Source organism: Perca fluviatilis, chromosome 5 (assembly GCF_010015445.1).
Source record: "Perca fluviatilis chromosome 5, GENO_Pfluv_1.0, whole genome shotgun sequence".
Lineage (NCBI taxonomy): Eukaryota > Metazoa > Chordata > Actinopteri > Perciformes > Percidae > Perca > Perca fluviatilis.
This window is the reverse complement of record NC_053116.1, coordinates 2,072,996-2,089,714: the sequence shown is the minus strand read 5'-3', so window position 1 is coordinate 2,089,714 and position 16,719 is coordinate 2,072,996. Positions and strand designations below refer to the sequence as shown.

The 16,719-nt window shown below is 42.0% G+C and overlaps 1 protein-coding gene across 1 annotated transcript in view; it reads left to right on the top strand.

The window, feature by feature from the left end:
• LOC120558496 (chromobox protein homolog 1-like) overlaps positions 1–16,719 on the top strand; it is a 47,421-nt gene that overhangs the window by 15,897 nt on the left and 14,805 nt on the right. Inside the window, exon 3 of the mRNA XM_039799515.1 lies at positions 11,162–11,409. Coding sequence (XP_039655449.1) covers positions 11,333–11,409 — 77 coding nt within the window. The 5' untranslated portion in view covers positions 11,162–11,332. The remainder of the gene's footprint in view (positions 1–11,161; positions 11,410–16,719) is intronic.

Here is a 16,719-nt window from a genome sequence, read left to right as displayed (position 1 = left end):
CATCTGGGCCCTGTTTGGTTGGGATGCATGGTTGAACTCAGCTCATGGCAGATCCAAGGTGTCGACCGTACTTCTCATCTGTCAAGCATTTCCCATAACTAGAGCTCCAATTGATGTTTTCTGCCATATTTGTCTAGTGATAAGAAATCAGAATTAGTCACCACTCAATTGTAAAATTTCAATTTCATTTGTTGGGTTAGTGATGCACTGAGTTCGTTAGCATGGGGGTTCTAGCCTGCTGAGTCAAAAGAAATGTCCACTTGCCAGCCGTCATGTATTAGGTCACAGTCAATCAGTTGTCTTTTGTCTCGGTGGTGGGTTTGGGTTCCATGTGCACATAGATTTCTTCAATTGAATGGTTACCAGTTGGTATTTCATAATACTGATCTGAACCTTCCTGATTCAACTCCTTCCTATCTTCCGTTATCTCGCTCTCAGAGCCTACATACACTGGGAACCCTCCTGTAACTACGGCCATGGTTTTCGGATCTTTGACCTAACTAACGGAAAAATACAGCATGAAACGATCAGTGCTATCGAAATCACAACTCCGATGGCCACTCCTACTCCCTCCAAAACCCTACTCCAGGATAATCCACTGATCCACTCCCAACTGCCCATTAGTCCAGTATTCGAATTGGATAGTTCTACATTAATCTCTCTCATCTTATTTAGTTATTTGCCGAACAAATAATGGATTACGATTAAGATTTAGGTCATTTTATGGTTGCACCCTGCAATAAAACAAAGAAGAAGAAGCCTCAGCTCATCTCCGCCCAGCATCTCTGCTCCGCCTGCACACATGACAGGCGCCAACAAAAACAGACGCAAGTGGACAAACGAGGAGACGAGATACTCCTTCAACTTAATTCACCAGAAAAATAACAACAACTACTTCTGTCTAGCAAAACTTTGTTCGCAAAAGTTCGCCCGAATCCCATGCGATTCAGTGCAAAATGAATAGAAACACCCCAAGATGTCTCAAATCAATTCCATAAACCAATTTAATCGCAAAACAGCATGTGATGTCATTACGCACAGGTTTCTATTCGCTTTAAAGCTGTTGGATGGAAACACACTTTCACCAGCTTTATTCGCATGAGTTTTTTTTTTTTTACCAAACTTCAGATAATTCGATTGACAAGTGGATGGAAACCTAGATACAGACTCCTTGGCCTTGGCCAATAGTGTCTCTAAAACAAATCTCTAGTGCTTGTATAGTGTAATTAATAAATCTATTGTCGACTGTTTCTGGCAAGATATTGGGCATTTATTACTTGTCCGAATATCGGGATTGACCCTGCCACTTGTCCTGAAATTATCCAATCGTTACCTATTGCCAGGTGTTCGGATGGCACCCCATGTGGTTCTTGGTTAAATGCTTTATAAACCCGATTGTCTGGGGTCCACTCTTTATCTGAACTTTTTTTAGTTCTGTCCCCTGTCTCTTCTGCTGGTGGCGCTATTATGGTCAGTTGCCCTGACAACAGGACTGTGGCACAAATTCCGGTCCAATTAGCCTATAGCTGTGGTTTGATCTCCATATCTTTTTCGCATAACCAAAAAATATTGCCCAAGGGATAGGTTCCGGATGAATAATCTGGGATTTTGTATTTATAGATTTCCATCAGGTTTTTATGATAGATAACATAACCATTATTTGGTACAAGCTGATCACATCTAAAACCGGCTGTTCTGGTGGTTGAACAGAGTTTGATACGAGCGCTAGCTGTGGGATCGTTTGGGTACCATGGATCGAGTGTGCATGTGATCAGTTTCCTTGAATCATTTAGCCATGGGGTTTCTTGATGGATTATTCGCTCTAATTCGGGTCCGCGTACTACACAAAATGGGAAGATCATGTTCTCTGGTTTCTTTACTACAGGGGGCAGTAGAAAGTCGTCCTTAATGTTTCGTTTTATCATTCGTCTTGGGCATACTTCGTTTGGCCACTGTGGTTTACTGTTACTTCCGGCCATCTGCATCGTGCAGGGTGCAAAACACTCGCGATACTTTGAACAGGCTCCTATCTCACTTCCAGGTAATGGCTGTATTTGGGGTAGCCTTTTGGCATTATAACAGGCTATACAATCCTTTCTGGTTATCTGTTTAGCTGAGTACTCCAACCACTGGTAAAAGACATTAGACTTCCATTGGGACGTCTTCAGTTTTTCAAATGTCTCCTGGGGCCCAGTCGATACAGATCTAGTGGTTCTGGTTCGTTCTTCTAGGTGTAATTCTACCAGTTGCTGGGCCTGCTGTCTAGTCATAAACTCCGCTGAGCTCACTTCGAAACAAAAACTTTGCCCACATTTGAGTCTGATTATCGCCTCACCTTTGACTTGGCAGTGCTCGTGGATTAGATAACCTTTTAGGGTAATGCCCTCTGGATTTCTGGCTATGATTGATCACTTACGTTTGACGTGGTGTAGGTGAGATTTATGTCTTTGTTCGATGGTATTTTCCCTCGACTCAGCAGCCATCACCCCCACCGCCAACACAGTCTACTATTCATTTTGGTTAGCTCTGCTTTGTTATCGGGTTCCTTTCTTTTGGACTGGATTTATACAGTGATAAGGATTATTGCCACCATTGTTGCTGGATCAGTGTTCTCAAAACCCATGTTTTTTTCCCTCTATACTCCGGCCGTCTGTTCAGGTTTTGCTGGGTGGGCCATCTGCCTATTTGCCTGAATAATGGGACTGCCCTTTGGTAACTTAATGGTGGAACTGGAGGTGAACCTACTGCTCGCTGTCCTACTACTGGTTGTGTTACTGCATGTAATACCACCCAATCTTTTCTTCTGCGGCATTGGTATCGTCTTACTCCCTGTGGGGTGGTGTCACCTGCCCCTCCTGATCCAGGAGGTTCTGCTCTGTTGATGCTCCTCCCCTAACTGCTTCATGTAGTCTGGTTGGGTCATTTGCTCTGCAGCGATGGTTAAGATGGAATTAATACGTCTTACCTTCTACTCTGAGGGGTGTTGGTGTTACTAATAGGACTTTCAATAGGCCTTCCTGTCTTGGTTGGTCCCACCTTCGTTCGTACACTTGGATATAGGATGTATACCCAATATCCAGGAGTTATCTGAATTAGGTTTTCTAGAATCTCTGCACATCTTTCTTCCGTGGCACCTTTCACCTGTTGAAACACACTCATGGATTTGATACATTTGGGTTAGATAGCTGATCAATTTATCTTCCAGCTGTTCGAGTGGAGGTCATTCAATCGGACTTTTGAAAAAACAAAAAACAAGCGTGGGATGTCCCGTAGACTTTCTACGCCGGGGGGTTATGTGCGTGTTAGTACACGTTAACATAGACATTAGTGCTAGAGGTAAAGCCGGCACCCAGAGCATACCTGATTCTGTTAGGTCACTGGTTCTCTAACATCAGATGTCGGAATGGTCCGTCCGGTGGTGGAATAAATCGCAAAAAGTTCAAATTTTTCTGCACAAACGTCACACTCCTGCAGCATCCTATCTAGGCCTGTCACGATAACAAATTTTGCTGGACGATAAATTGTCCCAGAAATTATTGCGATAAACGATAATATTGTCATCGAGAGACCATTTGCATCTAATATAATGATAATGGCATAATAATACAGGTACACCTTTTCAAAGATCAATACACTTTTATTTCTAAATAATATTTAACACTGGAACTGGAAGACATTTTAAATATCCAGAACATGTCTTTGATCTCCTTTAGAATGTCGTCTTTCACGCTGATGTACAGTTGTGGAATTGCCGTTTGTGACACGTAAGTTCTCAGACTACAGACTCTGTACTACATTTTACAATTATTTAACTCTAAATATTAAATTTAAATAATATATAATTAATAAATTAAATCTATCTGTATGGCTATCTGCCACATGGCGAGTAAATGTACCAAAATAGTTTTGTTTTTCAGTCTTCATTTTGGCGAAGGTGCGGCTTCTGCTCCTCTTCAGGTCGGAGCTTCGTGGGGGCGGGCCGACACACACACACACACACACACACACACACACACACACACACACACACACACACACACACACACACAGGTGCAACTCTGACATACTTTCCACACTCCGTGTCCGCGGACAGCTGTAGGCTTGTACCGTTAATGTTCTGTGCATTGTCGGACACCATACTGCCTGTAAACGTCTTATCACTTCCCCCCTTTGCGCAGTGATGTAATCGGTGCGCATTCCTAATGGCAAAATGTAGGAGAGAGATTGGCAGTAGAAAGAATTTTAGTATGACATAAATTTGGACACCTGTCACAAGCATTTTCCAAAACTGAAGTGGCTAAATGTCAACAAGTACATTCAGGGGAGGCTTCAACAGCTTCCTTTTTCAATGTTATTCGCACAGACTGGGCTGAGTTGATGCATCCTACGTTGTGTCCTAACCAAATTTCCTATGATACTTGACTTCCTGTAGCTGCTTCTTCAATAATAAGATAGTTATACCAGTTTAATTTCACTTAGCCAATAATTTCTTCCATAGTTATGGCATGATACAATCGGTGGGAGACTTTCAGATGGAACAGTGGATTTAAAACGTTCACTGCAGCTTCTTACATTCACACTCTACTTCATATAATCTAATAGTATATGTGCAATCCTTTTTAAATTGACTGTGAACAACTACACCTCATCAATTTCCCTGGGGGAACCAATACATTCTTCTTACTCTAATTTTTAGTATGTAGGTTATATTTATAAACCCTTAATCTTAACTCAAACACACTGGAAAAAGGTAGAGCATGCTTCTTATGACAATATATAATTTTCAGGGGTTGGGGCCTCCTTTTCCAGCAAAGTGTGTGGATTTTAACACTCACGCATAGCTGCTGCTTTTTCCGTCATGCCCGTAGGTGCAGATTTCATTGACCCTCTGGCTCCTGTCCTCTGAGCCAGATGATGTTTTCCCTGTCTGCCTTTAGATTTGCATCAGCTTAAGGTCCCCCTCCTTGTCCTCTTGATATCTCTGGTGTCTTTGAGGAAGTTTCACTCTTGGTCGTTTGCATATCTTGATGCTGCAGTCCGGAGCCTCCTCCTCTGCTTCTTTGGCAGACAGGTCTCGGAGTGTCTCATAACTGCCAGCTTTGCCTCATGACCAGACAGAAGTTTCTGCCGTCATATTCCCCAGTCTCTTGTCAGCTGCATTTGGATGCTTGACCTGGGAGTTGCTTTACCACAGTCTGTCTGAACATAGTTCTTTACAGAGGGTCCTCCTCTGGGTCGGTGCCATACCCCTGCCTCTGTTTCCTGTGGACTTCTGCAACTGTCCCCAATTGGCTGTCTTCTGAGCATGGCAGGATTTATTCGGGTTGGAGATGTAGTCCTCATTGCCAGCCACAATGATGCTCGATAGTGGTTGAACTCACTCATGCTCACTGCCTTCTGCACCAGTTCTTTGACCTTCTGGTCCCGTGTCCTGGAAGCTTGTGTGTTTGCAGACTTCTTTTTGCTCTTGTTCTTGTTTAATCTGCTCGTAGTGTCTGTAAATCCCCACACTTAGCCAAATCAAAAGTCCCTCCCGTGGGCCACAGATTGAGAAACCTTTTGTTTGCTGTACCCACTTTTAGAGATTTTCCAAATAATATTAGCTTTCACTGGATTCTGTTAGCACAGCATTTTCCTCTGCTGTCACTTTTGGTACTGTCATTTTCACCTGCTTGGCCTTCCTCTCCAGTGTGCATGATAGTGTGTGTTGATGTAAGAATATTGGGTGTATTGTGCTTGTCGATCAATCCAATCCTGTTCTTCATGGGTGTGGAAAAATTGGGATGCCCTCTAATTAGCTGTGTGTGTGTTTGTGCTAAAATGTATGGTTTACTCTTAACCCACAGTGCTGTGTATGCACTGTATATGTGACTGTGTCTGCGTGTGTGTGTGTGTGTCTCCTTGGCTTCTCTGTGTTTTTCTATGTTCTAATTATGACCTATGTCTGCCTGTGACTAAATGAATTTTACAACCTGTCAACTTACATATTGCTTCAGGTGTCAATTCTCTTATGACTACAGTTTGTATGTGTCAACTTTAAACAACCCATCTTAACTTTTAAACTGTAATCCATAACTCCTTATGATAACTGCCACAAATGACAATCAAAGCATTTTAGTACCCATTTAGTGACTAAATTGTTAAACTAAATTTCCCCATGTTTTATTCAATTCAGCTCCAATTGTCTTTTTACTTAACCTTATGAAAGTGACTTTACTTTTGCAGTGATAATAATAATATTCCCTTAAACTCTGTCCACGTAGCTGCACAAATCACTCAATTCTAGCAACATACCACAACTATGGTCTATTCCTCCAACCCAACATAAAACCCTTGTATGCCCCATACCGACAACATATATTTTCCAACATATTGTATGTAATTATGCTATCGACTCGATCACAATCTGTTCCTGTTATCATTACTGGGTGTGGGGCCCCCTATTTGATGTTTGCTATAGCTATTTTTTTTTTTTTTCCTTTTTTTTTTTTTTTTTTTGCCGTCCGCCATTGTCATCATTCTGACGTCATCCCTACCTGCATTATCCAATCTAGCACTTACTTTTCCCTCTAGCACTTACTTTTCCCTCTACTCGTTCTTCCTTCTTTTTCATTACTTTATTTAATAAAAACATAGTAATTTAGCATTCTTGTTTCGCTTTCTTTCCATACGTTCACTTTCCTCTCCTGATCCTTTTCATCTTATCCTTTCATATACCTGCCTTACTGTTCCACTCTCATTAACCAAAACCGTTTGCTTCTTTATCTACCTTCTTTTTAACTCACTTTATGGTTTTTCGGCATTTACTAGTCATGGGCTGTCAGTGATACGCGCTCGTGGGCCCTAAGGCCTTTGTTTCGTTTTTACTATATCAATCCGTCCTGACAGGTGTTATAACTCAAAACGGTTGTGCTATATTACCCGCAATTAGTGCTCTATTTGATTTTGTTTTTAATCCAAAAATCTACCGATTAAATACAGTTCACAATTGCTCAGCTGCGTATTCTTATCACCGCACAACTTTTTATATTTTTCCAAAACAGAATGTGTGTGTGTGTGTGTGGTTTGAGGATGATATGTGAGTGTGTGTGTGTGTGTGTGTGTGTGTGTGTGTGTGTGTGTGTGTGTGTGTGTGTGTGTGTGTGTGTGTGTGTGTGCAAGATAGATACAGTGTGTGTGTGCGTGTGTGTGTGGGTGGGTATATGTATGATATATGTGTTTGAATGTGTGTGTAGGGATGAAAAATGTGTGTGCGTTATCGTGTGTGTGTGTGTGTGTGTGTGTGAGGGAGGGATGTGTGTGTGTGTGTGCGTGAGTGTGGGTGTATATGTGATATATGTTTTTGAATGTGTGTGGGGGGGGTGAAAATGTGTGTGCGTTGTTATGTAAGTGTAAGTATGTGTGTGTAAAAAATGTGTGTGTGAGAGAGAGAGAGAGAGATGTGAATGTGGGTGTATATATGATATATGTCTTTGGGTGTGTGTGTGTGGGGATGTAAATGTGTGTGTGCGCTGTTAAATACGTGTGTGTGTAAAGGGAAAATGTGTGTGAGACAGAGAGAGAGAGTGAGAGAGGGAGAGAGAAGAGAGAGAGTGAGCAGTATTCTAGCTGTGCTTGTAATCTAGGTTGTCGATTTACAAGCTGTCTGATTCAAATTTGCAAAAATAGAGTAATACTGCCCGCTATTATCTTATAGCCACAACTGAACTACTGGCCGTGAGCCCCTCCCCACAGCCGTGAACTCTGAATTTACACTCTACTCCACCTCTCTCCTTAGTTCCACTGTTTGCTTGCTCTCGGGGTTTTTTTTTGTTCTTTTTTTTATATATTTTTTTTATTTTTATACCTTGTTTTCCATGAGGTTAAGTCATTTTACCCTAAATGACAGCGCTCATCGCCTCCTTGGCGGAATAAGGTTTCTTCCCTAAAAAAACCTTCTTAGCCCCCCGTGGGCCGTTTAAGTCATTCGCCCTGAATGACCCGCGCACTTCGCCTCCCCTCGGCGCAATAACCTCTTTTTTTTGTTATTTTCTGTCATTTTATGCCTTTTTTTTCACCCCTTTAAAACTCTCTCAGCCACCCCTGAGATAGATCCTATTTTGTGCTGTTCCCTTTATTCTGTCTTTCTTGGTGATGATCTTCCTGCTCGTGCTTCCTGCTGCAGCCTCGCGACCTTGACCTTATCCGCGGTGCTACAACAAAGGCGCCGAGACCGAAACTATACCTCTTTTTCCTATCTGTCTGATTTACTGCTGTACACCTTCATATGTCCTCTAGCCTTACTCCTTACACTTTCAAGTTATTAGTCTCAGCCTTCAAACACACTTTCCAAACTCATGCGCTCATTCATACACTTCGTCCGCACCATGGTATTTCAAGACAAACAACATATATTTTTCACATCTGATTCCTTTTGGCAGTGTTTTTGTTAGTTATTCTAGCCATTCACTTTGTGCCAATTTACTAAAATTTCCTCTAGGTTCTTTTGGGAGAGAAAAACGACTTCTGACGCTTTCCACCTGGGCGAGACTTGCACTCCGTCAACACTCAGTATTAGCAGAAAAATGGCTCTGCCTACCTTTGATATATGTTTGGGCCCCTGGTGCTTCAGAATGCAAGTTCCTCCCGGGATCAGAAAGGTCTCGTCTCGTCCTCCTCCTGGCTGGCTCGCCAAACTGAAGAAGTAAATTTGAAATGTCCGCAGCTCAAGGCCAGATAAGTGGCGCAAACTCCACCGCTTGCTGCGACCGCTCTATGATCCTCGTTACTCGCTTTAGGTGCAAGTTTTAAGAGTTATAAAAGAGTTACGCAGCAGTCAAGGGAATCAGATTAGAAAAAGAGCTTTAATGTGCACTAAAGAAAATCAACACACAAGAAAGCCCGAGCAAGTACCGGTAAGCTTGCTAAAGATTCCTTTGTCTAACTCCACTTTATATCGTCCAAAAAGAGAGATCCTCCCCCTGAAAAATGCTCCAATGATCACTCTCAGAACATGCGTGTAAAGCTTCAATTGGCTACTTTTAAGGCCTAAGACCACCTCTTCTGGGGATTTTCCACTGTATGAAGTCATTTTGCTGATCTTGCATTTTGAATGTTTACGCTTAAGGCGTTTTTGGTATGAACTTTTCACCGGATGGACTATCCGCAACTAGCGCGACTGCTTCAGTGGTATATCATCATGGCTATTAGCGACTGTATAACGGCAGACCATCTGTGGATTGTCAGCAGCTACACAGCAACTGAAGACTGCACGAGGGGGGAGAGTCTTTGTGTAGCACTGAGGAAGGCAGCCGCTGGAAGCAGTAAGACCGAGAAAGTCTGTGACTCCCATCAGGCAGACACGTTGACATCTCCTATCTATATCACATTAATACACGTTGTATTTGTCCCCATAATTCAATTAAAAACCAGATTTATCATATTTTTGCCACATCACAATATCCAAAGTAGCCGAACGTCATGTCGCCTATTCATGTTTTTTTCTCGAAGTTGGCAGTAACATGTCATACGTTTTTCATTAAATATATACGACTTACAGTACAGGCCAAAAGTTTGGACACACCTTCTCCTTCAATGCGTTTCCTTTTTATTTTCATGACTATTTACATTGTAGATTCTCACTGAAGGCATCAAAACTATGAATGAACACTTATGGAATTATGTACTTAACAAAAAAGTGTGAAATAACTGAAAACATGTCTTATATTTTAGATTCTTCAAAGTAGCCACCCTTTGCTTTTTTATTAATAAGGGAAAAAATTCCACTAATTAACCCTGACAAAGCACACCTGTGAAGTGAAAACCATTTCAGGTGACTACCTCAAGAAGCTCATTGAGAGAACACCAAGGGTTTGCAGAGTTATCAAAAAAAGCAAAGGGTGGCTACTTTGAAGAATCTAAAATATAAAACATATTTTCAGTTATTTCACACTTTTTTGTTAAGTACATAATTCCATATGTGTTTATCATAGTTTTGATGCCTTCAGTGAGAATCTACGATGCAAATAGTCATGAAAATAAAGGAAACACATTGAATGAGAAGGTGTGTCCAAACTTTTGGCCTGTACTGTATAAGAATTTAATCCTTACCGTTTTCTCCGAGGAACCGCTCCTTCCTTAGGCACTGGATGAGGTCTGCTCACTCTGCTGGTAATTGACTCTAGGGGCAGCGTGCGTCGAACACGTGTTCCACAACAACAACAACACCAGGCTGCCCGCAGATGCGCCTGCCTATTAATCGGCTTGATATTGGCCGATGCCGATTATGTAAAAAATGCCGATTAATCGGCCTAACGATTAATCGGTCGACCTCTACCACTCGCCATAGCCATATTCGTCTTTTCGTCCTGCTATCTCTGACTCTCTCACTGGACTGTCGACCTGACAAAAACCTGCATGTAGGCGGAGGAGCTCGGCTAGCTTCAGAGCTAAGGCGGAGCTACAGATTAGGTGCCCCTAGAACCCGCGTAGTAGTTGTTAGTAGTTCCGCATTACATTAGTTCCGCATTACATTCATTACTTTGCACGAGTTTTATTTATTTATTTTATTTAGTGCGTCGACGCAAATTATTTGTGTCGACGCATTTATGTCCCAGCCCTATGACACAATACGGTAAAGCGAGCTATTTAAATTAGCTGCATACATGGCTAAATGTCATTTGGTATTACCAGTGTATCACCCTGTGTAACATTACCTTGTCCGCAGCAATCCTGCCACAATCGGTCCCAAAACATCCCAGTTAGCTATAAAATGGCATAACATGAAACATATTCTTTGTAAATCTTTACAATTATCCCCCGAAAGAACCAACCAGGCCGGCCTTGTTGCATGGTCAAAATGTTTTTCAAAACTTGCCATCTGGCGATTTTCTGCTAAATTGTTGTTGATTGAGGCTACTGTGCATGTAGCTTGTAGCTCCAGTTAATGACTTTTGTGGCTTACATTTTAGTAGTTATTTCAGTTTTAATGCAGGAAATACTTCACACTCTGAAGTCCTATGGATTGGTCACCTCATCAGCCCTTGCATTTTCTCCATTCAAACAGAATAGAACATTTTAAAATAGTAAAACATGGTCAACTATAATTCACTCACACCTCCCATTTGTTATTCTAACCCTTGTATCATTATCTCTGCATGTTTCCCCCTTGGGTCTACCAAAGGCGCTCTCAGCAGACGTCAAGCTGGCGACCGTAGCAGGAAAGAAGGGCAAGGAGGAGGAGGAGCAGCCTGCAGCACCTCCTGTAGCAGCAGCAGCAGCGGCACCATCAGCACCAGCATCTCCTGCAGCTGCAGCAGCAGCAGCAGCTGAGGAAGAGGACGAGGAGGAGTGTATGGTGGAGAAGGTTTTGGACCGCAGAGTGGTGAAGGGAAGAGTAGAGTTTCTGCTGAAATGGAAGGGGTTCTCAGAGTAAGTATGAGTCTATAATATTATATATATATTAGGGCTGTCAAACTATTAATTTTAAAAAATTGCGATTAATCGCTTAATTTCTATAGTTAATCGTGATTAATCGCATGTTTTATCACACAATTAAAATTCTATTATTTTGCATTTCAGAACTGTTTTTAAGTACATATTAAAGGAACACGCCGACTTATTGGGAATTTATCTTATTCACCGTAACCCCCAGAGTTAGACAAGTCGATACATACCCTTCTCATCTCCGTGCGTGCTGTAAAACTGTCTGACGGCTCCAGCGGCATCAGCCCATCACAGAACATGCAGGTGAATGGTTCCAGCAATCCTACTGCTCCGAATAAGTGACAAAATAACGCCAACATGTTCCTATTTACATGTTGTGATTTATAGAGTCACAGAGTGTACAAAAAACAACGTAACATGAGACACAGCCGTCTTCTAACTGTAAACAAACCGGGAACTATATTCTCAGGCGGAAGAATATAGTACTTGGGCGGAGTGATATGCTCGCAGCAAGCCTGTCTGAGAATATAGTTCCCGGTTTGTTTACTGGTGAATAAGCTAAATTCCCAATAAGTTGTGTTTCTTAATCCTAAAAGAAACACTGTACACTGTGTAACGTTAGCTGTCAGCATTTTAACCGTGTTTAATCCAGCTGCTAGCTAAAGGTATGCTAACGTTACCTGCTGTCAGGTGTAGCCAGAGGTTAAATTGGGCCGGAGCGCAGCTCCCCCTCCTCAGGTCCACAACACACCCTGCCGGAGCTCAGCTCCGTCTCCTTCAGCATCAAACATTTTGCCGGGGGTTCAGCCCCGAATGTTTTGAGTGTAACCCCAAATGTATTTTGAAAAGTTGACTGACAAATATCAAACCGGACGTCGCTTTGTGTCCACTCTCGCTGTAAAAAGCTGCGCAGCTTCAGGTTTATGGATGCGCTCTGCTGTGGACATGCTGCGGCAGATGTGTCGCGTTTGAGCTCCGTGTATTTCTGCCATAAGTTTCGGGTTTCCACCTCTGATGTTTAGCAGCGTACAGCCTCTTCCCTAAACGTCTCAACGTCTGTGTCTGTCAGGAGGTCTGAGATCTACCGTATCAGCAGAGCAATCACGTAATGCACAGCAGACTACGGTGCAGGTAGCCTATAGATTATTTTCTAAAATATAGTGACTTTATTCTCGTAATAGCCTATATTATAACTTTATTTTTTTCACAAAATATCACGACTTCTTCAAATCTCAGAGAGCACAGATGGGATGAGTTATATTTTGAATGTGCACAAAGTTTTGGACATGAGCAGAAATCTTGCTCAATCATCTGAAATATTACAATCAAGAGGTTTATTAATAAATTAAATGGATAATGTATCACTGAGGTGAATAATTGTCATATGCACATCTACAGAGGTTACTTCCCCAACAAAAGATGCAAAAAAGGGAAGAATAAATGATGCCTAAGCTACATGTGTGCTGACTCAGATATAATTAGAAAAGTCAATCTAAAGGAGAATAAATAGATGAAAGCAATACAGAATTCCTGACAGCCTTACTGCAATATTTTCCATTATGTTGTTATATTTGGATTGTAGCCTAATGTTTCCCTTTACATAAAGATAAAGGTAGAAATAGGTGCATACAAATTCACCGAAATGCAGAAAATGAAGTGTTTAATGCTAAAAAAATTATGGGGGAGGATCCCCCAGGGCTCGAGAGTGCGACCACTTTGGTCGCAAATGCCACCAAAATTTGTAAGGGTGCGACTAAGATTTTTCCTAGGTTGCACCGGTGCACCTAACGTCCTCGTATCCGCTGCCTCTCCACGAACGAAGCGATGTCGTTTACATCTATATGGTTTAATGTTGCGTTATATGACCCATTCCTTCTGTAAAGCCGTGCCTGTGTTTGGATCTCTCCTCCGCGCAGCCCCGCCCCCATTCACTCACACACCGGCTCACCTGCAACCATAGACAGTATATAATGGACCAACAGACCCCGTTGCTCTGGATGGAGACCAGTGAAGGCTATTATAAGCACTTTTCCGGTGATGGCCAGCTTTACTGCGCAGCCTCCAACTGAGAGAATGTGAGGTGAGCAACGTGTCTGAAAGTCTTCTGGTAGCTGCGCCAAGAGAAATCTCAATCATTCCCAATCTTAGACGGAGAGTGTACGTATATGTAAGGAGATAACATGGGCACAGGCTAATTATTGCTAACTAAAATGCTAGTTAACATTACTAATTAATCCTAAACAGCTCGTGTAAGCCAAACTGCCTGCAAGCTTATCCTGTACTATACGGTAATTCCTCTACTATGTGACACAATCGTTAGCCTATTTTTACAAAAACGTCTGCTACGGAGCCATAACGTGAGGTACAAGGTAATGGAGCCTTTTATACATTGTCGTGTTTCTTTAGAAATAAACAATGGACAAATAGAGTCTTTAAACGCTTCAGATGTAAAGTTATTCGCAGTCAAGTGACGTAAAAAAAAAATGGTGGTCAGCGGAATGCTAACAGGAGGTGATGGCCAGGTAGCAACAAAATGGCGCCATAGATGGCTCGAGTTCTGAAGCGAAGCTTACCCCCTGGCCTGCAACCAAGACTGTATGGCTGCAGCCTGGAGTGTCCCATGTCATGCCGCCCCGAGACACAGCGCCGCCGGTCCACATGCTGATATTTGTCTACAGTTTTAATTGTTATTAACACAGCTGTATATTGTTAAGTATGAGAGGGAAACCTGTATTGGTACCAGTGTTTCCGCTGTTATTGCGTCCGCCACGGCGAAAAACACATGAGAAGTTATTAAATGCAACTAACTTCAGTTGGTTGAGTAATAGCGTGTAAGACGGAGCATGCTGGATCATAGTTCATAAAAATGTCAGCGCAGTGACGATACAGACATTTCATAGCCTACACAAGACGGGTGTAACGCCGCTAATGAGTCAGCCGTCACTCTCTGAGTAGCCTAGCATACGCTTCAGTCCATCGCACTCCCCCTCCCCCTGTCTTTCGGTCGTTTCTTCTTTTTTTTTTAAGATTTCGGCCTTTATTTTGATAGGAAAGCTGAAAACATGAAAGGGGAGAGAGAGGGGGAATGACATGTAGGAAAGGGTCGGAGTCGAACCTCTATATACGAACTGAGCTATCCTCTTTCTCTTTCAACTTTTAGTCTGTTGTTGTTGTTGAAAACAAGTGAAGGAGCTTTCTCAGATAGATAGATATATATAGATATAGATATCTATCTATCTATAATATATCCTAGGCTATTTATTTTAGATAACTTTCATTTACATGTGTTGCAGCTGTATATTTTTAAACTGGTAAAGGAAACCCTGTCTTTGCATTTTATTTTAATCACAATCTGTTTTAATAAAAGAGCTTGTGAAAAGTGGCTTTGACTTAAAACTGAACATTTAGCCCACTTTGTAAAAAAATATAGAGCTATATATCGTGTATCGCCATTCAGCGTTAACGGCGATGCAAGGAAAAATTTGGGTGCACCTAAATTTTGTGCTGGTGCACCTAAATAAAAAAGTTAGGTGCACCAGTGCAACCAAGGCAAAAAGTTAGTCTGGAGCCCTGCCCCCAGATCCCCACATCATAAGTCACCAAACAAATCTGGTCCAAAGGACAAGTGCCTCAAAAAGTTAATGTCGAGCCCTGATATATATATATATATATACTGGTCAAAAGTTTTAGAACAACAAAATTTTTCCAGGTTTTTATTGAAATTCATGCAATTCAATGTCTTATTGTACTCTGAAATGAAAGAATAGAACAAATGAACAATTTAAGTTAAAAAAAGAAATCATGGACTCAATTTATAAACCAAAATGTATTGAACATTTTTGACTCATCAAAGTAGCCCCCTTTGGCAGATATAACCGCTGAACACACTCGTGGCATTCTTTCTACCAGGGCCGGATTAACAATTTCATGTGCCCTGGGCAACAAGACTCAAGGCCCCCCCCCCCCCCCCCAAAGGAACAATCGCGAAGTCGCTATCATCAACAGCATATAGCCCATACTTCTATACTAACAGATCAGGCTTCTGCATGGCTCAGTGAAGATGTATGTACAATAGCCTCAGCATAAAGTGCATTCAAGAGACAGAACAGATGCACAAATGTTTAACATAACTTTATACAAAGAATCTATCACAGAACTTGGTGGCTACAGAGTAATTATTAAATGTTGCAATATGTAGCCAATCAATTATCTTTTGACTGTAACAGTGAAATAAAGCAGACAGCTAGGGAAGCTTTAACTTGAAACCAGAGATTATTTCTAAAATGCAAAATGTGAAATTATCACATCATCATCATGAAGCAGGCAGTTAGTGTGTATGGAGTCAAAGTAAACCATTGGCTACACTGTAGCATGGAGTCAAAGTCAAGATCACGTTTAATGTCTCACAATCAACTATAGTAACATTTTATGTTGATGCACTACTATATATTCTTATTATTTTATTTTAACAAATGGGCCTTACAACTTGCCTCTTCCTCCCTGTCATCTTCATCTGCCTCCTCCTGATCACTACCTGCCTCTGTCCCTCTCTCTGAATCTACAGCCTCCTCTTCCTCCCTCTGTCCCTCTCTCTGAATCTACAGCCTCCTCTTCCTCCCTCTGTCCCTCTCTCTGAATCTACAGCCTCCTCTTCCTCCCTGTCATCTTCATCTGCCTCCCCCTGATCACTCTCTCCCTCTGTCCCTCTCTGAATCTGCAGCCTCCTCTTCCTCCCTCTGTCCCTCTCTCTGAATCTGCAGCCTCCTCTTCCTCCCTCTGTCCCTCTCTCTGAATCTACAGCCTCCTCTTCCTCCCTGTCATCTTCATCTTCCTGATCACTCTCTCCCTCTGTCCCTCTCTCTGAATCTACAGCCTCCTCTTCCTGCCTCTGTCCCTCTCTCTGAAACTACAGCCTCCTCTTCATCCCTCACATATTCAATTCCACCTGTTCCTGTGTTGCCTTCTCCTTCTTCATTTCCCTCCTCCTCTTCCTCCTGTGCACTACTCTTTTTTTGAATACAAATGATCGGTCTCAGCAAGCACTGTGGCGTGTTGTAACGTAACGCCACCGAAACGGCTACTTTCTGTAAACGTTATGAATTCAAACATGCCAGTTAGTAATATTTTGTATTATGCTCTTCTTGTTTTTACTAAAATCAAAACTAATCAAAGGGCAGAAAGTTCTACAAATCACGAGGGAGCGATTTGACTTTTGGCTAACGTAGCTAATAGACGCGCTGTTGTTGATGCTGATTCGCCTTTACCATACATTACAATTTTAAATGAAACGTGTGT